Source organism: Muntiacus reevesi, chromosome 13 (assembly GCF_963930625.1).
Source record: "Muntiacus reevesi chromosome 13, mMunRee1.1, whole genome shotgun sequence".
Classification (NCBI taxonomy): Eukaryota; Metazoa; Chordata; class Mammalia; order Artiodactyla; family Cervidae; genus Muntiacus; species Muntiacus reevesi.
In genome coordinates, this window is record NC_089261.1 from 32,629,517 (window position 1) to 32,653,841 (window position 24,325).

The 24,325-nt window shown below is 40.8% G+C and overlaps 1 protein-coding gene across 1 annotated transcript in view; it reads right to left on the bottom strand.

The window, feature by feature from the left end:
- The window catches only part of SPMIP2 (sperm microtubule inner protein 2), a 105,301-nt gene that overhangs the window by 49,493 nt on the left and 31,483 nt on the right, over window positions 1-24,325 (bottom strand). The window contains exon 2 of the mRNA XM_065903799.1: window positions 5,685-5,917. Within this exon, the coding sequence (XP_065759871.1) occupies window positions 5,685-5,917 (233 nt within the window). The remainder of the gene's footprint in view (window positions 1-5,684; window positions 5,918-24,325) is intronic.

A 24,325-nucleotide genomic window follows, 5' to 3' on the forward strand; every position in this document is an offset into this window, starting at 1 on the left:
TTTTTTAATGGACCTGGTCAGCCAAATTATATGTGCTGTTTATACAACAATATGGAGACCAGGACTTCCCTGGTAGTCCTCTGGTTAAGAATCCGTCTTCCAATTACAGGTTCAATCCCTTGTTGGGGAACTAAGATCCCATATGCCTCAGTGCAACTAAACCCATGCAGTACAACTAGAGAATCGATACCATATGATAAATTTCTTTCTCCATCTGGCTTACTTCACTTAGTATGACAATCTCTAGGTCCTTCCGTGTTATTGCAAGTGGCACCATTTCATTCCTTTTTATGGCTGAGTAATAATCTGTTGTGTATATGTACCACATCTACTTTATCCATCCATCTGTTGAACATTTCAGTTGTTTCCCTGTCCTGGCTATTGTAAGCCGTCCCACAATGAACACTGGGGTGCATGGATCTGTTTGAATTATCTTTTTGTCTGGATGTATGCACAGGAGTGGGATTGCTGAGTCTGTTTTCAGTTTTTCGAGGAACTCCCATACTGTTCTCCACAGTGGGTACAACAACTTACATCCCCACAGAAACAGCTCTTTCGTGTTTACTTTCTCTAAATAAATTCATGGTGAGAAGAACGTTTCATAAAGAAACCAACCTTGGATCAATTTATTGAACAACTCCTAAGAAGTCTGTTCCCATGTCCATCAAACTCAGAGAAGCCCTCTGTGTTCATAATGCAGGAATTTGGGCCAAACAGGAGGCAGGAGTTTCAAAGCCTCAAAAAAATTTCCTTTTTATTATATCACACTGTATCCTATATATATATATTACTGATGCATCCCCACGGTTCTCTTTATTACCTTCTACACATCTTTCAAGGTGTGATACTGTATGATATATTGGCTGTAATATCTGTTATGACTAACTGATTTAATATGGTCATTGGGATTATATCTAAGAAGAGTCAGTCCTCAAGTACAGTATCACATTGTTTTTGTGGGAAAGCCAAGTGTCTTAAATTATCTAGCCATGAGGTCAGATGCAGGAGCAGAAAACGGACATGACAAGACCAGGATTAATGAAAACCCATGGGTGGGATACATGGCCACCTATGAACCACTTAGAGAAGCTCCTCAGTTTGAAAACAAAGGTTTCAATAGTCTCCATATATTTTAAAAAATATTGATGTATTTACTTGTTCATTTATTTACTTTTGGCTGCTTTGGGTCTTTGTTGTGGTGCATAGGCTTCTCTCCAGTTGTGCTGCAAAGGTTTAGTTGCACCAAGGCATGTGGGATCTTAGTTTCCCAACAAGGGATTGAACCTGCAGCTCCTGGAATTGGAACATGGATTCTTAACCACTGGCCTACCAGGGAAGCCCTGGTCTCCATATATTATTGTATAAACAACACATATAGTTTGGCAGAGATCAGCTCCATTAAAAAAAAGCAAAAATGTACTGCTCTTAAATCTATGAAAATAACAAAAGCAGTGATCTTCAGTGGTTTATTACACATATATCATTACTGCACTACGGCCCCACACCAGAGTAGGAAATAGCTAAACACACGAAGACCCAAAAGAGAGACCTGATGTTGTGATTTTACTGACCTCTGAAAATGTGGAGAAATTTTTCAGGTGTCACTCAACCTGGAAGTTATCTTTCTACCCAAATCCAGATGACCCCTTTCCAGTGCCTCCAAAGAGGAGAGGCCATGACCGAGCAGGAAGAAGCTGCCCCAGGCATGTCACCAAGTCTGTTGCAGGTGCCCGAGCTTTCTTAGCAGCCAGTCTTACAGGAACCTGGAGCAGTGAATTGGGAAGAGCAGCTGTTCAGGCTATAAAAACCCACTAGATGAAAGTTTGTGATCAAAATCCAGGTTCTGAGCTATTGCAGGGGGAGCCGCTGAGGAGTCTCTGCAATCAGAATCAAAGTGTCATCTTGGTGGGACTCTTACAGATGCAGACGGTGGGGGGTGGGATCGAAGACCACCAAGGACAGGCAGCCAGAGACCCTCCCGTGGGTTACATCGCGTGAAGGAATGGTCCAGCTCCTTGGCGAGGAGACTTGAATTCACGGCACAGGCACTCACAGTTTACTTGTGATTGGGGACTCATTTCTAGGCGTAGAGGATGAGTGTATGTGTATCAGTTCAAATGTCACTTTCTTCTCATTGATTGGAAGAGGCTGCCTGGGGACTTGCGAGGATAAGGAGTTCGAATCTGGGGCTGTCCTGGATGTAGGGGAAGGGGGAATGGAGCCAGGCCCTGCATGTGGGGTTGGGCAGAGGGTTGAGGGGGAATGAACAAACTTGGTGACAAATCCTAGGCCTTAACTGGTAGGTAAATGACCTGTATGTACAGTCATTCTCAGTGCATCTTTTTGTTCTCATGATAAAGTTTTAAGTCCAAGGAATCCTTTAATCCTGGTGGTCCAGTGGTTAAGACTCCTTGCTTCCAAAGCAGGGGGTATGGGTTTAATCCCTTATCGGGGAAATAGATCCCACATGCTGCAGAGTACAGCCAAAATAAAATCAAATTTAAGACAGACACATCTTTGAAAACATTTACTGTCAAAGGTTGGGGCACAGCCGACAAGCTGTCTCAGCCTGCGCCAAACAAGGCCAGCTTGCACATGAGCCCCGGGTGGGGAGAGCTCTGTCTGGTTCACACGCAGTCCCACCAGGTTATGAGAACTGCACAGCCATGCAGGGCTGAGAATTAGAACCGTCTGTGACATCCCATCCAAAGAAACGGAATAAATCCCTTCCTGGAAGGCTAAGTCGTGGCTGATGTGGGTCTTGGATTCACAGCTCCACACACTCAAGACAGAGACAACTCGAGGCCTGTGCACAAAAGCTGGGCATCTCCTGAGACAAGCCACGAGGCCACCCAAGCTCTGGACTCTCTTCAAGTCAGCTGCCTTGCTCTTGGTGCATGCTCTTCTCACTAGTGATCACTTCTGATATTGAGCCAAGTTTCTGATCTTCATCATCATTGCCTGAGTGGAACAGGGTGCAATTTAGGAACCTGAGCCCTCTTTCTGTTCCACTGGCGCTGGGTGACATTAAATACAAAACCACAGTCCTAACTACTGACCTCGGGGTGTTAACCTCATGCCAGGCACTGTGCTGAGTGTGTTCCTTGTGTCCTTGTATTTATAACTCACAACAGAATAAGAATGATACCTAGAGAGTTGCTTTTTTCCAGAAAAAGTTGAGATTTTTATTGTAATTACATGGAAATTATTTTTTAATCAATCTGATAAATTTATGATATAGAATCTTTGTCATTCAGTCTTTATGATACTGAATCTTTCAATTCACAAACATGATATATCTCTCCACTTATTTACATCCTGTTTCAATAGTTTTACCATTTTTCTCCATGTGTAGAACACCTTTCTTTTTATTGACATATAGTTGATTTACAAGGTTGTACCAGAACATCTTTTTTTTAAGATCTATTCCTACATACTTTATATTTGCTGATGATATTGTAAGTAGTATCCTGTTTCACTGCATTTTCTGTTTGTTTCTGGTATATAAAAATAAAATTGATTTTTACACCTGGATTTTGAGTCCGGTTGACTACCAAATTCTCTTATGCTTCAAGGTATTCTAGGTAGACAAACATATTAGCAAATAATGATAGTTTTACTTCTTCTATTTCAATCTTTACACATTTTATGCTTTTTTCCCCCCTTACTGCCATGGTTAAGACCTCCAGGACAAAGCTAAATGAAAAAAAACATCAGGATTTGGGGCATCCATGTCTTGTTCCTGGTCTTAAAGAGAAATGCTTTCACTGTTTTATCAAGTATCACTATTGTAATCACCTTTTTTGTAGATAATCTATATCAGATTAGGAAATTCCCTTTTATTCCTAACTTAAGCTAAAAGTATTCTCACTTTTTGTTTAGTATGTAAGTAGGAAAACATTATGTTGGGAAGTTAAGAAGCGTACCAGACCCAGAGCCTTGCTGTGGGGCAGACACTGTGCCCAGCATTGGCAGAGATTTCTTCATGCCAGCCCAGTAAGGCAAACGCTCGTGTTCATGATGAAGAGGCACAGCGCTCTTGAGGAACTGGCCCAAGGTCTGTCACAGCTGGGAGGTGGCCGGAGTGGGGTAGGAATTCAGGGGGTCTCAGGAAGTGGGCACCTAAACACCACCATGGAGCAGAGGAGGCTCGGAGACCCAGGGAGGTGAACTCGGAGCCCAGGGTCACGGAGCTGAACTTGACCAAAGGCAGGAGTGGAGCCCACACTCTCTGACCCCAAAGCCCGAGCTCCCAGCCACTCTTGGGTACTGCCGAGGGTTGGTCCAGAAAAGGCTTTACCTTTGTTAACCATTCTGTCTAACACTGTGGGCTTCCCAGCTGGCTCAGTGGCGAAGAATCTGCCGGCCAAAGCAGGAGATGCAGGTTTGGTCCCTGGGTTGGGAAGATCCCCTGGAAGAGATGGCAACCCAACCCAGTGCTCTTGCCTGGATAACTCTGCACAAAGAAGCCTGGAGGGCCACAGTTCAAGGGGTCGCAGAGTCGGACACGACCAAGCAAGCTTGCACATGAGGTTGCACTAACTGCCTCAGGAATTAAGGCAATTGATACATGTGCAATTTGTTGCTGCGTCATTGATATATATTAAATTTCCAGGCAAAGGCCTGCCTGGGAAAAAAGTCTGAATCCTCAGATTTTGCTTCTAAAATCACCTGTGCTCTCTCCTGTTTCAGAGGAGACTGGCTGTGCTCACGCCTGCATCCACATCGCCAGAAGGAGATAAGGCACGCTTTCTCAGAGCCCTCCCGCTACCCGCCCTGGATGGCCTGACTTACAGGCACGATCCGCACAGTGGGCTTTGAATCTCTGGGGCCGGTTTCTAGGTTTGTGGATGACGTCCAGCACAGGCTGCTGCGTTACCGCCACCCACTCACCGAGTCGCTCAAGAGCGGGGGAATGTGTGTGAATGTCACCGCACAGACGGGAATCTGGATGCACGCCAAAGCCAAGTGCAAACGCTTTTGGATTGCCTCCGGCTTCCTTCTCTTCACACCCCTCCTCTCATGTATTCAAAGGACTTAAAGGGGGTGATGGCAGCCAAGTACTTTTATCCACACACTCATTTTTCTGCACAAACTCCAATCCCATTGCTTCTCAAGGACAAGTCCATGACACAACATTTCCTATGGAAGCAAACTCAGAAAGCATTTAAATCAGAAAACAGTTGGTAGGGAGGGCAAGTGAAAGCTGTTATCATTTACTGTACTGATGGTGAAACAGAAGCCCTACAAATATAATGATTTTTTTTTTCCGATTCCTAGATCAATACATTTGATGTGAAAAAGTTTAATGTGAAGAAGTCTTGGAGACATATTTAATATTATGGATACCAAAGAGCTGTCACTTAGAGGTTTTTTCTTTTTATGGTTCCTGGTGTTTATTTGAAAGCAAGTCTTTCTTGGAAAATCTGACATACAGATTTTTCAATACATGATGGAGCATTTTACTAGACACAGTCCTTATGACATTATACCCAAGGCTAGAAATCACAGAGATATTTAAAACTTTTCCTGTTTACTTGATTTTGACTGTATTGTTATCTGCTTCAATTAACTTTAATAATAAATTAGTTGTAAAATTAGTCTGGAAAAAATAAACTGACTATTCATTGGGAGGAAAAAAAGAAAACAATGTTTGAGGAGGACAATGAATTTAAGAGCAATACCTTGATGTGAAAGCCAGTCTGAAGCCTTGTTTTGTTGATAAAATCATACTCTGGTATTCCCCAGCCAATTTCACCAACGTACTCAGGTTTATATTTAGCTGGCAAGCTTCTGTTCAAGGCAGGCCTCCATAAATATCTGAGATCTCCAGTTTTCTCTAATGCAGGACACTTTTCTCCTATATAGGCAGTGTGCTGAGCAACTTGTGGGAGGTGATCCTTTACATAATCTGGGCCTTAAAACAGAAAGAAAAAAAAAACTGAAAACCTCTGCACTTTATTCTGAGATGCTTTGGTTATTCTAAATGGTGGAGATAATACTAGCTAATGATTTTGTGCATCCACTAATGATTGTGCGCATTCACTATGCTCTAGGTGCTGCCATAAGCTTTTTAGATATGTTAATTTTTAACATATCTATGTTCAATTGCTCCTTATAATAACCAAGAGAAGTATGGGGTATTATTTTCCCCAGTTTATAGATGGGGAAAACAAGGCCCAGAAAGATTAGTTACTTGTCCAGAGTCACAGCTAACAAGCCCTTCACTCCTTGACAGGCTGTCTCACAGATTGGGCTCTTAATCACCCCACTACACAGTTTTCGTTATAACCAATTTAATACAAACATGTTCTTTTTTTTAAAATTTTATTTTAAAAAAAGAACATGTTTTATGTATAGGATGGATAAATAACAAGGTCATGCCATGTAGAAAAAATTAACACAATACTGTGAATTTAATTTTTTCTACACAGCGTGACCTTGTTATTTATCCATCCTATACATAAAATAGTTTGCCTGCTAATTCCAAATCCCCAATCCATCCTTCCCTGCTCCAAGTCCAGCCTGGCAACAATAGGTCTGTTCTCTAAGTCTGTAATTTTTTTTCTGTTTCATAGATGATGTCATTTTTATCATTTTTGATTCCATATATGAGCCATTATATATAATATTTGTCATTCTCTTACTTTACTTAGTATGATAATGTCTAGGTCCACCCATGTTGTTGCAAATGGCATTATTTCATTTTTTATGGCTGAGTAATACTTCATTGTGTATATAACCACATCTCTATCCATTCGTCTGTTGACGGGCATTTCGGTTGTCTCCATGTCTTGGCTGTTGTGAATAGCTGACATATTCTATACACTAAAACTTCTCACTTACACCACATTTGCAGGATGTTGGTCTTTAGACATTGGAATATTTTATCTAGAGAGATAAAATCCTGAAATGAGGATTCCCCATTGGGGAATTAGAAAATTCCCCAAATGTATTAGAAGCCATGGGAAGATTGGAGAAAATTGTCAGATTAAGAGGCCCAAAGTCAGGGGCATTAAACAAATATTAGTATTTTAAATGAAAGACAATGAACAAAAAAGAATCAATGAATTGTAGAAGTGGGCAAAACAAGCAAAAATAAGAGGAGATCCGGGAAAAGATGGCTTGTATACAATTGGTGTTGAAAGCTGATGATGTAAATGTGTAAAGTGAAGCCAAGAAGGGTCTGATTAGAACAGACAATGAACTGTGGCCCAGGAAGGGTCTCAGAAGACCCAGAAGCAAAGTGGCTGAAGCACTGTCTGGGCAGATCGGAGACACAAAAAGAAGCATCACTCCTCCAACTCAAGGGAAGCCCAGACTTTGGAGACAGAGGTTTTGCTATGGTCATGGTGTCGCTTGGTGCCTTCTGGCCTCAGGGACCCTCTGGTTTTGTCTTGGGTCATTGAGCTCAAGGTTTTCAGAGAATACAAGTGGTCGGGGGTTTGACTAAGTGCTCTGATGGAGAGGTCAGTATAACAAATCTGTGCCTAGAAAAATCCTCCAAGCTTTCCAAGGAAACTGAAAATGAGAGAAGTGGGACTTTCCTAGGGGTACATAAGAATCTGTCTGCCAATGCAGGGGACGTGGGTTTGATCCCTGTTCCAGGAAGATCCCACATAACATTGAGCAACGAAGCCAGTGCATCACAACTACTGAGCCCGTGAACCTCAACAAGAGAAGTCATTGCAATGAGAGTCCCCACTCACTGCAACTAGAGGAAGTCCATGCTCAACAATGAAGACCCAGTGCAGTCAAAAATAAATAAATCAAAGTAAATACCTTGATGCTGGGAAAGATTGAAGGTGTGGGGAGAAGGAGATGACAGAGGATGAGATGGTTGGATGATATCACCGATGCAATGGGCATGAGTTTGAGTAGGCTCTGGGAGTTGGTGATGGACAGGAAAGCCTGGCCTGCTGCAGTCCATGGGGTTGCTAAGAGTCAGACAGGACTGAGCAACTGAACTGAACTGAACTGAACTGAATTAATTAAAAAATTGAAAAAAAAAAAAAAGAAAACATGAGAAATGACTCTTCAGACACAAGACCCGGGCAGATGATTCCCCAACTTCCTAATCACTGTGCTCCCTGGAATGCCTGCGTGTTGACTGGCTCATTTCCTGTGATGAATCCATTATGACTGCAGGTTCTCACTCAGGCAAAAGGACTCTGTATAGAATGGCCCGAGCATGAAAATCTGTTTTCTCTCCCAAGTTAGCCAGTGCTGAGGGCTAACTTACAAAGCTCCTGTCATAAGCACAAATTTGCAATCTCCTCCAAACAGGATGAAACTGACTGTTTTAGTCTTGCTGGAATTTCAGGGTATGCTTAGGCTGGTGTTTTCTCAAGTGTGAAAGTGAAAGTGTTAGTTACTCAATAGTATCTGACCTTTTGCAACCTCTTGGACTGTTGCCTACCAGGCTCCTTTGTCCCTGGGATTTCCCAGGCAGGAACACTGGAATGGGTTGCCATTTCCTTCTCCAGGGGATCTTCTGGACTCAGAGATCGAACCCGGGTCTCCTGCATTGTAGGCGGATTCTTTATCATCTGAGCCACTAGGGTAGGCCGGTGTTTTCCCAAATGTTCCCCTAATGCTGCTCCCATGAGTGACATGACAATGTCTGGGAGGGGGCGGGGGTGCTCCACCATCAGGTACATTTGGGACGATGTCCATTTGCCTTTGAGAGATTCCCAGCCTACAGAAAGCATTTTAAAAGTTCTGAGAAATCCTGCACTAAATGAACCTGTTTGCAATTATGTAACACAGCTTTTCCCAAACTGATCTAAATGTCTATCTTTTTTTTTTCATTGGGTCACCTGTACATGTCCTGCAGATACCAACAGAGTTGGGGAAATAACGATCCTCTTTGTAATGATTCAGTTGTTGCTGAAATTTTGTCGTCCCCTCACGCCACTGCCAATGTGAGAGCAGATGTCTATCTATAGTTACTCCTCCTCACTCAGTGGACCACAAAACATTTTTTAAAAGAACACTTTCTTGACAGCTGAGTCTAAACACTTCATTTTAGACAGAATCGTGGAAAGTGCATGTGCTTTGCAAGTCAAGCGTGGGGAGAGGGGCTCCCCAGAGAATCAAGCTTCTCTGTGGCTTTTTAGTTGAGACACTGGACTTTCCTGACCGCTCCCCCCCCCACCTCCTGTGTGCTTTGGAAATAGCGTGATATAGTGTGCGTGGTCCAGGAACTTTTGGGACAATTCCCCCAAGCCGTGGAGCTGACACAGGCACCCACATTCACAGCAGAGCCAGCTGGTACCACCAACCTCAGTGGGCTAGGTTCACGGCCCCTGGAGCCAGCCCAGAGCTCACATAACCGAAAGACCCACAGTCACTGCCCAGCCAGCAATGCAGACATGGGGTTACCCTGATGGACAGCTCCATAGGTATCTGGCTTTGTCTGACTCATTATTCTGACCCTCTTCCTCCAGAGCTGAGACTCTCTGCTGGACCCGATTCCCTGCCCAAAGGCCAAACTCCCAATTCCTGTCCAATCCTCTGTCTCTTTATTTATCCTTTACCAACTAACATGTCTGTTCGACCACTGTTGTTATATCCCTTAGGGAGTTCCTATTTGTTTATCATCCTATGGCAAGTTTTTTTGGATTGTTCATTCTCTCCCCAAAATTCCACCCCTCATTTGCCAATCACCAAGTCGTCAGCTCCTGGGTTAATAAAATCATCAGGTGCTCATCTGTTTTGGAGGTCTCGTTCACACCTGAAGACCAGCTCCAGGGGATGACCTGCAGCTGTACTGTTCGAACAAGCTGCCCAGCATTGATCTTGTGCCCAGAGGCTCACATCATGATGTGGGCAGGAGATGTTCTTCCTTTCACACCTGGGCCAACTTCATGGGTTCTCATTTCTTCATTTTCCTGCCCTGGAGAAAGTGTGATCTCAAGGGCAGAGGGTAGATCCTTTTTCCCCTGTACATGCCCAACATGACCTGCTCATTAATGTCTGAAATTCCAATGTTACAGTTGAGGATGTAGTTTACAAGCTAAACTACTGTAGCATCAAATCCTGACTTTGTCTTACGGTGGCTTTGTGACCCAGGGAACATTATTCAGCCTCTGAATTTAGACTCCTCATCTATAAAATGAGAAAAAATATACACACTCCAGTGTTTACAATAGCCAGGACAAGGATGCAAACTAGATGTCCATTGACAGATGAATGGAAAAAAAGATGTGGTACAAATATACAATGGAATACTACTCAGCCGCTAAAAGGAATGAAACTGCCATTTGCAGCAACATGAATAAACCTAGAGATTATCACACTAACTGAAGAAAGCATACAAAGACAAATATCATATGGTATTACTTATAGTTGTCATCCAATTAAAAAATGATACAAATGAATTTAATTACAAAATAGAAATAGACTCACAGACATAGAAAAAAAAATTTTATGGTTACCAAAGGAAAAAAGGGGGAGGAGGGATAAGTTGAGTTTGGGATTGACATATACACAGCACTATATATAAAATAGATAATCAACAGAGACCTATATATAGCACAGGGAACTATGTTAAATATCTTTCACTAACCTATAGTGGAAAAGAACCTGAAAATAATATATATAAAATATATATGTGAATCATTATCCTGTACACATGAGGTAACACAGCATTAAAAATTAATTAATTTTAATTTTTAAAAATGATTTAAAAAAATAGTGACACCTGTCTGATGGCCTTGTTAGAGGGAGAGGAAATAATTTTTATTGAAAGAAGTGCTTATCTGATGATCTGGCACATAATATACATCAACATGACTATTTGTGTCTCTTCCTCTTTCTTGTTTGTTCATTTCTCATTTTAATTTGATGCTTTGTCTTACCTGTTTCATTTTTTAAAGTGTATTTTAGGAACTTTCACTAATAATTTATTTTTTACTGTGAATAAATTTCAAAGCCTTTCCTGAGAGCTCTTCTAGTTCTGGGGTTGGCAAACTTTCCCCACAAAGGGCCAGAGAGGAGAGATTTTTCACTTTGTGTTTGGGGCATACAGCCTCTGCCTCAACTCCATGGACAGTATGTAAACAAATGGGCATGGCTGCGTTCCAATAAAACTTTATTTATAGACACTGTAATTTTAATTTCATGTAATTTTCACATCTTACAAGTTGTTATTCTTCTTTTGCTTCCTCCCCACCCCACAACCATTTGAAAAAATAAAGAACATTCTTTGCTCGCAGGTGGCTGGACAAATTTGACCCAGAAACCATAGTCTGTCAATCTCTGAAGATGAGGGACAGGAAGGAAGAAGATGTCATGGAGGCTGGAAAGATCCCAGATCAGAAAATACGACAGCTTTCCAACAAGTGTCACCTTCTGCCAACACCTGGAAAGGCCCTGGCTGTGACATGTGTCAGCAGAGAAAGAAAGTTCTATCCTGAGGCAGGTGTTTCTTTCTGATTTCTCTCCTGCATTTGCAGTGTTTCAGTTAATTAATGAAGTAACTAATTTATTCATTTGTTCTCTCACTGACTTGGGCATTCATTCATTTATTCAACAAATATTTATTGAACTATATGCCAGGCACTGTTTCCAGTGTTATGCAAAGAGCAGCGAGCAAAGCCAAGACCTGCCTTCAAGGAGCTTCCTTTCTCACTGAGAGGCAGGTGAGGACTAATAAACCATCCTTCAGCATCTCTCACCAGGCCTACAACCTTCTAACTAGTCTCAGCTCTCATGTCTTCTAACATGAAATGGTTTTCTCCAGTGCCTATATCTTTTTTCATCCAGATTTCTTAGGATGGCTGACTAGTGTCTTCATAAACTGGAGTCTTACCTTCCTTCACCTTTTCTCATGATCAGAACTCATCTTTCAACGCTTACTGTGAGTGCTGCCTTTTCTGGAAAACATCTCTAATCCTTCCAAACCCAAATTAGACACTCAGCATGCTGCCTTCACAGTAGTTTCTCTTGATTTCATCTTTAAAAATACTGTATTAATTGAATCTACTCTATTTGTAAGCTCCTAGAGGGTAAAGGTTTTTATTTATCTTTGTAAATACTTAAAAACTTTTTAGTTGAAAAAGATTTGACATAAATCCTGTATACATTTAAGGTGTACAACATGTTGAGTTGATACTTTTATATATTCTAATATGATCACCATAGTAGTGATAATTAGCACATCTATCATTTCCTTTTAGTGTCACGACTAAACTAATTAAAACTAGTCTCTTAGCAATTTTGATAATACCATGTTGTTGTCCATATTCACTAAGGTGTACATTAGATCTCTAGGCTTATTTGCTATTCTTTGAGTTTTTACCTCTATTTTTTTAAGTTTGTCCCTTTAAACAACATCTGTTTTATTGCACCAATTCCAAGCCCCTGATAACCACAATTTTACTCTTCAAGTGTGTGACTTTTTTAGATTCCACATATAAGTGATAGTATATAGCATTTTTCTTTCTCTGGCTTATTTCACTAAGCATAATACCCACCAGCTGGCAAAATGGCAAATGTCCTCTTTCTCATGCATATAATATTTATTTATTATATTTTATATGCATATATTTATTTATTTATTATATGCATGTAATCTCTATGAAAGCCTTAATGACCAACACAGTGCTTGGAACATGTAGGTCCTCAAGAAACATGTGTTGAATGCTGAAGAGAATTGTTTATTGAATATAGGAATTAAAGAATTCCATCAAAGGGCTTCCCTGGTGGCTCAGTGGTAAAGAATCTGCCTGCCAATGCAAGAAACACAGGTTTGATCCCTGGTCCGGGAAGATCCCACATGCTGCGGAGCAACTAAGCCTGGGCACCCCAACTTCTGAGCCTGTGCCCTCAAACCCGGGAACTGCAACTACTGAGCTCACCCCGAATAACTACTGAAGCTTGCACAACCCACAGCCTCAGCTCCACAACAGGAGACGCCAGCCCAGTGAGAAACCCACGCACTGCAGTGAAGAGTGGCCCCCACTCCCCGAAACTAGAGAAAGCCCACGCAAAGCAAAGAAGACCCAGCGCAATCAAAAATAAATAAATTATGTTTAAAAAAAAAGAATTCCAGCTCAAGATGGCAAGAATATAAAGTCATATGGAGGGAAAAGCAAGTGATTCTCTAATTTTCAGAACGCCCTTAGAGCCTGCTAGTCTGGACTTCATGATACAACAGTTTAGGGTGAGGTCAGAGAAAGAATTGCTCTTCACGACACTTATTGTGAATAGTTGGAGGCACAGAGAAGGGTGGATGCTCACTGGAATATCATTTTATCTCATAATGTGGCCTCATGAGGCTAATTCTCCACCTCAGTGACCAAAATGAAACACACCAAGGAAACAAATCAAAAGGTATTCAGTGGAACACGGAACTGTTTTAATACATGTATTTGAAAATATATTGATAATATGGGCATAAACAGGCCACTGCAAATGCACCATGCACTACAACAGGACTTGTTGGGGGAATCACACCAAGACAGAGGTCAGAGGGCAAGATGGGAAATACTAAACTCTTAAGGGACACCTGTCACACATAGTCACATGGGGAGAGGAGAAGAGACAATAATTGAGATGAATTGCTGTAACTGCTAATGTACACAGGATTCTCCAACTATTAGCACAGGATGGGCTTATGGAATGGAACATTTTAAAACCATATTTCAATCAAATTCATGCAATTATTCAATAGATCTAACCACTGAGTGAACGGAAAGACTCAATTTGTCACTATGTATTTGGAAGCTGGCAGAGGGGAAGACTCCGAGCTTACCTCCTTCCATGGGCACACCAAAATCACAACTATTTAAAGACCAACTGCTGATGCAAAAATCCAGAAGACAAGCAGAAAAGGTCGTATACAACTAGATATATAAAGAAGGAATCATATCAGATGTACACAAGAGAAGGAGACACAGTATCCCCAGGGGGGGTGATCCATAGATGGGAGAATAGTCCTGAATGGACTGGGGTACCATAGAGTCTAAAGAGACCACGTTCTCCTTCAGAAAGCATTGTCTGCTCTCTGGACAGATTTTATTATTCCCTCAAACTGTAAAGTACAGCTTGATCCATGTTTCATGTGTGAGCTCAGGCTTCTCAGCTATTTTAGGAGCTTCCTGTCTCTCTGCTCTTCAAGTGGCCCCAAGTTAGTTCCCTTAGAGACTCCAACTGTCTTCTATTTGCTTTGAAACTTCCATAGCATTCTAGGTGGTACCATGGACTAAGCGAAACCTTGGTAATGTTTATTAAAAGAACAGCTACTTTATCATGAACTTGCCGATGTAATCTAAAAGTATATAACTCTGTGTTTTTCCTGGTGAGCACAGAAAGAAGGTAAGATAAAAACTTCTGTAAACATCTCGGGGCTTTCACTTAGAAAATAGAACAGACACACTCATCTTGACAAAACTGCAACCAGATGATCCTCCACATGTTTATCTCATGTAAAGAGAAAATCTAAGTAGACAATAAATAGGTTTTATTTTGTTTGGTTTTGACTTGGAATTTTGTTGTATAAAAGTGCACAAAATGGTCGATTTATTATAAGGAACTCTTTGCCATTCATGAAGACAGGCTCAAGATGTTCCCATGAGAAAAGATATTAACAAGGCATACGTATTTAGAACTAATTTTAAAGACCCACCGGAAAACTGCACTGCAAATAACAGGAAATTCACTGCAAATGAATTAAATAATAAGGGAAATGATTGTGTCATATAGTAAGATCTTCTGAGGTTTAAAGAATCCAGACTTGCTTAATGCTGTAGCCCAGTATTGTTTTCAGAAGAACAGGCTTTACCTACATCTGTGCTCTGCAATTCCCAGGGGACCAGGCTGCCTTCAGGCAAGCTCCCCTTGAGGCTCCAAGGAAGCTGTCACAGATGCAGGTGTCATATGCAGGTACCATAATACCCAAGGTGGGGGGGGGGGTGTTTCACCAGTGGAGAAACCCTTCCTTGAAAACCCAGATGAATTTTTCTCTCATTTAATTGGTGGGAATTGAGTCATTTATCTCTTCCTAAAATCAAGCCCTGGCAAGAGGACTGGGATTTCAATGACTGGCATGGATGAATCAGGGTTTTACTCCAAGTCACATGAGGCCAAAGTATGCGACTGAACAAAACGGCTGCTCCCTGGAAAGCAGGAGAGTGTGAAGCCTCTGACTTGTCTGCTACGGAACTTTGGGAAACTCGTCACAGAAAAAAAGGAAAACACACACCCAACGCAACTTTTTTTTTTTTTACTGCTTTGCAATTCACTTTTTACAATTTTATTTTTTTGCTGCAAATGGACTTTCTCTAGTTGCTGCAAGTGGGGGCTACTCTCCAATTGTGGTTCTCAGACTCTAGAGGACAGGTCCAGCAGTTCGGATGTATGGGCTTAGCTGCCCCTAGGCATGTGGTAACTTCCCAGGCCAGAGATAGAACCCATGTCCCCGGCATCTGCAGATGCACTCTTAACCACTGGACCACAAGGGAAGTCCTAAAATCTACTTATATAACACACAGCATTATTTGAAGTGGCTACTTTACTGTCTGGTTCTCAATCACATGAATTATAATTCATTTAGTGCTTATGCTCTCATGATTGAAGATACGACTTTACTCTGAAACAGAAAAGTGGAGGCAAGCCAGGGGCCCCAGATGAAATCTTCACGCAGTGCAAGGGAGAGAGGGCGGTGCTCCTCTCAGACCTTCCGAGCTAGAGCAAAGGTGGGCAAACTGTCCTCTGAGAGGCTGGAAAGGAAACGGTTCAGGCTCTGGGGCCTTGCCATGTCTGTCACCACATCTCAGCCCTGACTTTGCAGTACAAACCATAGATAGTAGATAGATGAAAGTGTATCTGTACTCCAATGAAACTTGACTTATGAACACTAAAATTGGAACTTTACATAATTTCACATGTTATAAAGTATTCTTCTTTGAATTTTTTCAACCACTTAGGAAGTCAAAACCATTTTCAAACTGTAGTTAAACCAGGGGATGAACCAAATTTGGTCCACAGGGCACAGTTGAAGACCCCCGATCTAGAGGGGGTTTCACATGCATCTTTTATCTGACACTTTCTCCATGCATGGTTTAGACAGAAAGCTTCTCTATTTGTTAGAATCAAATAGTTGGTTACATCGCTGCAAAAATAAACATTTTATTGAAATGACTATTTTACATCAAAAAGGTTACTTTTCAAAAAAATAATAAAAATGTTTATTTATTTGGCTGAGTTGGGTCTTAGTTGCAGCATGCGAGATCTTCAACCTTCTTTGCAGCATTCTGGATCTTTAGTTGCAGAATGTAGGATCTAGTTCCCTGACCAGGGATTGAACCCAGGCCCCCACTTCATTGGGAGCTCAGAGTCTTAGCCACTGAATCACCAGGGAAGTCCAAAAGAGGTTACTTTTTATTTGTACAAAAGGTCCCAGAAGAGAGCATTGCTTTATTCTACTTTCCTGGTGTTAATTTGGCCCCATCTCATTTCTGACTCTGTGAATGTTGATTTTATTAAGAGTTACATAAATGACCAGTCAGGAGATGTAAATATAGTTAACCTGCCGGTGCAGATAAAAACACAGAAAAGTAAGTGGGAGGATAAATGATATAGACTGGAAACAATAACACGAGCAAGAATGGCACTGGTTTTACCCACCCCTGGAAGAGCTGAGCGGATACGCATTGCTCTGTTCACGCGCTGAGTAATGATGGTAATTACCGCCTAATCCAGAGAGAAGAGCTTAACTAACACGGGGCTGGGTAGAAACAGCTGCTATGGGTTGTAAAACATATCATTGACCTAATACCAGCTTTGCTTCAAAAAGGGAAAAGAAAAGAAACTTACCACTTTAAATGTAGGCATTGATAGCAAAGTATATCAAAATTACAGAGGAATTAGAATGCAATTTATGAAATTAACACTTTTTGGCCACAATGAAATATGGCCATTCCTTCTCTACTTCCCCGGATAAACAGGACACCAGGAAAGGGTTGTTAATTTCTAGATGGCCATAAGTGACTCCAGTTAGACCAGGGCAATTTAGACTAGAAAGCAGTATTTCTCCCCCTTGTGAATTATACAATAAATGAGTAAAGATAACTTAAAGGGGACTTGCCTGTAAATCCAGTGATTAAAACTCAGTACTTCCAGTGCCTCCACTGCAGGGGGCATGGGTTCGATCTCTCATTGGGGAACTAAGATTTCACATGGCCCATATGGCATGGCAAAATAAATAAATAAGAATGGCTTTAAGATGACCAAAAGTAGGTTGCAAGAAAAACTTGTGAGCCCCCTATTGGGATTGTTGAGAAATGTTTGATTGTAAAAAGCAAGTAAGCAGTAATCAACAGATTGGTACTCTACATTTTTGTATCTTTTTAAATTTATTTTTATCAGAGTTGATTAACAACGTTGTGTTGATTTCTGCTGTATAGCAAAGTGACTCATATATATATATGTGTGTGTGTGTGTGTGTGTGTGTGTGTATATACATACACACACACATTCTTTTTCATATTCTTTTCCATTTTCTTTTATCCCAGGATATTGAATACAGTTCCCTGTGCTATACAGTAGGACCTTTTGTTTATCCATTTGATATATTTTTTAAAAATATTTTTTTGGCCCCGCCCAACCTGGGATCAAACCCATCCCCACTGCAATGTTAGCATGGAGTCTTAACCACTGGACTACCAGGCTCCCTATATCCTTTTATTACACCTTTATACTTTCCTCCTCAGCCAGCCAGGGGACTGCTTGTGTTCCCAGGTACTAATGAAGGGGATTGAAATGAAACAAGTCCTCATTTATTCCAAGAACAAATGCACAATACTGAGGCATTTTGCTTTTAAAATGAGTTTGTAGCATATGGCAAAAGTGACACTCCTCTCATCTCCAGGTCCAGCCCTTAGAAACTGGCAGCTACCACTTCTTGCTCTTGAGGCACTCAGCTCTGAAACCCTGGTCCCCAGTTAAGTAGTTCAAGGCTGTGAGGAAGTCGAGGCCACACAGAGAGACCAGGGGCAGCCTTGGTCTGAAGGCCCCAGTAGAGTTCTAGGGAGACAATGAACGTCAACCATAGACCTATGAACGATGAAGACTCAAGAGGATTCTTTCCCATAGACTGAGTCCTCCGAGGTGAGACCCTAGATACCATGCAAACAGAGACAAGCCACCCTTTTATACCCTTTCCCAATTTCTGACCCAAAGAATCTGTAATCTGTGAACATGATACAACAATTGTTTTAAGTAAAAATAAATAAATGGGTTTGTGAACAGGTGAAATATTAGACCTCACACGTGAGAGCAGAGATTATACACATTATAAACTAATTTAAAGTTTCTTGTCAGTCCATTTCTGAATGTACTTTGGGGATCTATTCTTCCCTCCTTGTGAGCAAACATTTTCTTCTTGAATCAGCGTGGAAGAGCAAGAAGAGCCTTTGAACTAGGGAAAATGGCATTAGGACTTTAGTCCTGGTGTGGCTGCCGGCACTGGGAGGACCTGGGAAAGTCATCACATCCTCCTTGGTTAATCCAGTTTCCTCTTGTTTTTAGCAACTTTATTGAAGTGTAACTGACATACAATAAACTGCATCTTAAGTTTTCTAAATTTATTTTTTAATTGGAGGATAATTGCTTTACAACGTTGTGTTAGCTTCTGCTGAACAGCAAAGTGGATCAGCTATATGTACACATACATCCCTTCCCTCCCTCCCCTCCCCCTCCTCCCTCCATCCCAACCCTCCACAAAAGTGTACATACATGAACAGGGGGTCAGATAAATACAGAACATCCAGTTAAATTTGAATTTCAGATAAACAATAAGTAATTTTTTGTACAACTATATTTCAAACATCATATGGCACATAATTATACTAAAAAATACTCTTTATCTGAAATTCAAATTTAGTTGGGTGCCTTGTATTTTCACTTGATAAATCTGGCAACCCTACCCATGAAACATCACCACAATCAAAATAAAAATCATATCCCATCACCTCCAAATTTCTTCACACTGCTTTATAAATCCTCTCTTTTTCCCACCCCTACTCTTTCCCATACCAAGGCAACTACATATCTGCATTCAGTTACTATAAATTAATTGTATTTTCTACAAGTTTATATAAATGGCATCATACAGCATGCACTCTCTTTTGTTTGGCTACTGACACTAAGCATAATTATTTTGAGATCACTCATATACCAATAGCTTATCCCTTTGTATTGATAAATAATATCTTGTTGTATGAATATGCAACACTGAGTGTATTCATTTTCCTGGAGAGGAACTGTAGGGGTGTTTTCAGTTCGGGGCTGTTACAAATAAAGCTGCTGTGAACATCTGTGAACAGACTGTTGTGTGGACATACGCTTTCCTTTCTCTTAGGTAAGAACTGGGAGTGGAATGGTTGGGTCATATGGCAGGTTTATTAACCTAAAATACTGTCAGATTGATCCCCAAAGTGGTTGTTTATTTTATATTCTCACCAGCAGTGTTATATCCACACTAGAACACAGTAGAGTCTGTCTTAATTTTTGCCCTTCTAATAAGTGGGTGATGCTATCTCACTGCAATTTTGGTTTGCGCTTCTGTAACAACTAATAATATTGAGCATTTTGTGCTGATTTGCCATCTGTATGTCTTCTCTGATAAAGGGTCCAAGTCGTTTGCCCTTTTGTGTGTGTGTGTTGTTTCCTTATGGAGAGTTTTGAGAGTTATTTCTGGATACAAGTCTTTCATCAATATGTATTTTGCAAATATTTGCTTCTAGTCTGTCATTCTATTTTTATCCTCCTAACAGTGTCTTATGGAGAATAGAAGTTTTAACTTAGATAAAGACCAATTTATAAGCTAGCTCTTTTATGGATCATCTTTAAGATGTTGAGTCTAAAAAGTTATTTACATAACCCAAGGTCACAAAGGTTTTCTCTTATGTTTTCTTTAGAAGTTTTATAGTTTTAGGTTTTTCATTTAGGTTTATGATCCATTTCAAGTCACTTTTTGTACATGTCAGGAATTCCCTGGCAGTCCAGTGATTAGAACCCTGCACTTCCACTGAAGGGGGGCCCAGGTTTGATCCCTGGTCAGGGAACTAGGATCCCACAAGTTGCATGGTCAAAAAAAAATGTATATGATGAGAGACACGCATTGAAGTTCAACTTTTTTGTGTGTGGCTATCCAGTTGTTGTAGCAACACTTGTTTAAAAGACTGTCCCTTCTCAAGTCAGACAGACAAAGACAAATATCATATCATATCACGTATATGCAGAATCTAAACAATGATACAAATGAACTTATTTATAAAATGGAAATAGACTCCCAGACATAAAAAACAAATTCATGACTACCAAAGGGAAAAAAGAGGGGGGGGGGGAATAAATTGGGAGTTTGAAATCGACATGTATATACTACTATATACAAAACAGATAGTCAACAAGGACCTACTGTATAGCACAGGGAACTATACTCAATATTTTGTGATAACTTAAATGGGGAAAGAATTTAAAATAGAATAGATCCATGTATATATGTATAACTGAATCACTTTGTTGTACACCTGAAGCTAACTCGACATTGTAAATCAACTATTGTTCAATATAAGATAAAAATTTTAAAAACATATTTGAAATAAAAAAATAAATAAAAGACTGTCCTTTGTCCAGTGAACCCCTTTTGCACCTGTACACACGCACACACACACACACACACAAAACATTAGTTAACTGGGTCCCTGTGTAAAATATATTTTTTACTCCGGGCTGCAGTCAGGAAAGTTTGAAAGCCACTGATATAATGGTCACCTGAATTACTTTTTTCCCTCTGCTTTGGTCTCTTAATCATACCTATCACCTACACATTCGTCCTTTTTATTCTTCGATTTTCCCTGTTTCTCTGAAACTTCATTTTCTGTGGAGTGTATTTATGATTGTCTCAGGACACCATTGTTGTTACTGCCCCTTCAACTGTTCCCTCTTCTTTGTTGTACGGGGAAGTGATGAAATGCTTTATTTCTCCCCACCAAGTTTATATCATATAATTTACACTCTGCCCTTTCATTCAATATGTCTTGAGGCTTGCAATTGACTTACAGCAAACCATTTCCTTTTTCATTTATTTTGCTTTATTGTGTGGTTTCTGGTGTGGGGCAGAGAAAACGGACCATAGTTTATCTGAATTCTATTGCGGACTAGGTTTGTAACCTTTTCAAAGACTGCTTCTCAGGCTGTTTCTTATCTGAAAAATGAAACCACATCTGACAACCTCATGCGGTTGTAGTAAGAATTGGGAGCTATGGTGTGTAGGAAAGCTGTGTCTATACATGAACCTGGCACATAGCATATACCTGGCGGTAGCTATTACCATATTACCCGCATTCTAACCATTTCTGCTATTTCCATCACCTTTTGCCATCCCCGTATCTTCTCTATTAATGCTAATAAACAAGATTAGGCCTGAGATAAATGAACGCAATGCCCTGAACTGTTATACCGAGAAGTGTTTAATGATATTACATAGGAAGTATCGTGGTGCCAAACAGATGAACATCAGATTTAACCTTGCTCTAAAAAGAAATACTCTTCTTCCACAAAGAAGACCTTAAAATCTTCCTCCCACTGTCAAGGTGAACAGAAAAATATTCCTCTCTAAAGGGAAATGAGATTCAAATTGGACCCTGCTTAAGAGCTATCATCTTGCTCCAAAATCACTGCAGACGGTGATTGCAGCCATGAAATTAAAAGATGCTTACTCCTTGGAAAGAAAGTTATGACCAACCTAGTCAGCATATTAAAAAACAGAGACATTACTTTGTCAACAAAGGTCCATCTAGTCAAAGCTATGGTTTTTCCAGTGGTCATGTATGGATGTGAGAGTTGGACTGTAAAGGAAGCTGAGTGCCAAAGAATGATGCTTTTGAACTGTAGTGTCGAAGACTCTTGAGAGTCCCTCGGGCTGCAAGAATATCCAACCAGTCCATCCTAAAGGAGATCAGTCCTGGGTGATCATTGGAAGGACTGATGTTGAAGCTGAAACTCCAATACTTTGGCCACCTGATGCGAAGAGCTGACTCATTTGAAAAGATCCTGATGCTGGGAAAGATTGAGGGCAGGAGGAGAAGGGGATGACAGAGGATGAGATGGTTGGATGGCATCACTGACTCAATGGACATGAGTTTGAGTAAACTCCGGAAGTTGGTGATGGACAGGGAGGCCTGGTGTGCTGCGGTTCATGGGGTCGCAAAGAGTCAGACATGACTGAGCGACTAAACTGAACTAAACTGAATCTTTCAGTCCTTTGTGAAGAAGGACAGGAAGCTATGAGTCTACTCTATATGTATTATGTTTTCTTCACTAAACATTAAAAATAATATAGGAGCCACACTATGAATTCCTAGATTCCTAGTCTAGGTAGACCCTACCTGATCATCAATAGTTGAAATTCTGGTAGCCTGTATAGTTGTTCTACTTTTGTACTATATCACCACAGTAATAAGTTGAATCATTTTTATTTATACACAGCAAGTGTCTAGATGTTTTTCACCATAATTAATTAATTATTATTCATCCTAATTATAAAAGTTGACCTCACAGAAAAGTCACAGGTCAAAAGTGTTTTGATATGTCTTTGCAGAAACTTAGTTAAAAACCCATCAACTGGATGTTTGTATATTTGGATGTTCTAAGGAAATATTCATCTGAGCTTTAACAAGTCTGACGCTGCACTTTCCAAAATGGTAACCACACTAGTGGTTTTGGGAACTTGTTAAAGGTCCAGTCCAAACTGAGACATGCTGTGAGTTAAATTCACATCCCAGATTTCGAACTTAGTACAAAAGAGAGAATGTAAAACTTTCTATTTAATCTTTTGACATTGATTTCGTATTGAAATGATAACCATATGAATATATGGGATTAATAAAATACATTATTAAAGTGATTTCACCTGATTTAACTTTTAGAATGTGGCTTCTAGGGGAAACTATAAGTATCTTGTAATAACCTACAAGGGAAAAGAATCTGAGAAAGAAGATATAATTCTGTGTGTATAACTGAGTCACTTTGCCGTACACCCAAAACTAGCATAACATTGTAAATCAACTACATTCCAGTAAAAAAAAAAAAAAGTGGTTCCTAAGACATTTTGAATTATATACGTGGGCTACATATGATTCCTATTGAACGGTGTTGGTGTGGAGTTTAGAAACCTGTGAAATTCTATGGTACTTAAGCTGGTGGGTCATTATAAATGTGGCTCATGATGAGTGGGGAAATTGTTGCAATGCTGTTTGTTAGAGAGGGCGAGGTCTTCAGGGCACATAACTGGCTGAAGAGTCAGACAGAAGCGGTCTGGAAGGGTCTATTCAGGTGACCAAAACGAAACTGCAGTGAGCAACCGTGTTTATGCAGGGGAAGAGCTGGAGGCTTGGCTATGTGACCACGCCCGGTCCCTGCAAATACTGGGTGACTTGTTACTCATCCCTGAAACCTGCCCCCCAGGTTTCTGTAGCTAATTGCTCACAGTCAGATCCCTTTTAAAATGAGATTACACTCCAGACAGGACGTGTTATACATGCTGACAGCCCGAGAGCATCTACGCTTTCACTCCACACAATACTCATGTTAGGTCACATGATGGCTTCAAATGAAGCAGCGAGCATGACAGGCAATCTAGAAATCCTCAGGATCTGCAGTCACTGGGATCACACAGACACAAAAGGACCTTAAAGACAGAAGGTTTTGAAGTTAGAGCCATCATGTGTGTATGTTAATTCGCTCCAGTTGTGTCTGAGACCCCATGGACTGTAGCCAACAAGGCTCCTCTCTCCATGGGATTTCCCAGACAAGAATACTGGAATGGGTTGCCATGCCCTCCTCCAGGGGATCTTCCCGACCCAGCGATCAAATGCATGTCTCTTATGTCTCTCTCCTGCATTGGCAGGTGCATGCTTTACCACTATTGCAACCTGAGAAGACCTGGTTAAAGATTCTGCCTGCAATGCAGGAAACCCAGGTTCAATGCCTGGGTCAGGAAGATCCCCTGAAGGAGGAAATAGCTGCGCTGGTGGCTCAAACAGTAAAGAATCTGCCTGCAATGCAGGAGAATCCACATTTCAGCTGCTGTTCAGAGACTCTGAGAACGAGTCATTAAGAGTTACCGGTTGTGGCTTCTGCTTCGGAGACCAGGGCAAAATTCCCATGTAAAATAAACAGACGCCCTGTTGCATTAGTGATATATTAATCCACTTGGCTTGCCAGTAGGTTTTGGCCATCACCTTAATACAGTACCAAAGCCAGTTATTGCACCCACAGTATTGGCAGAGACATACAGATTTCCAGTGTTTGGGGT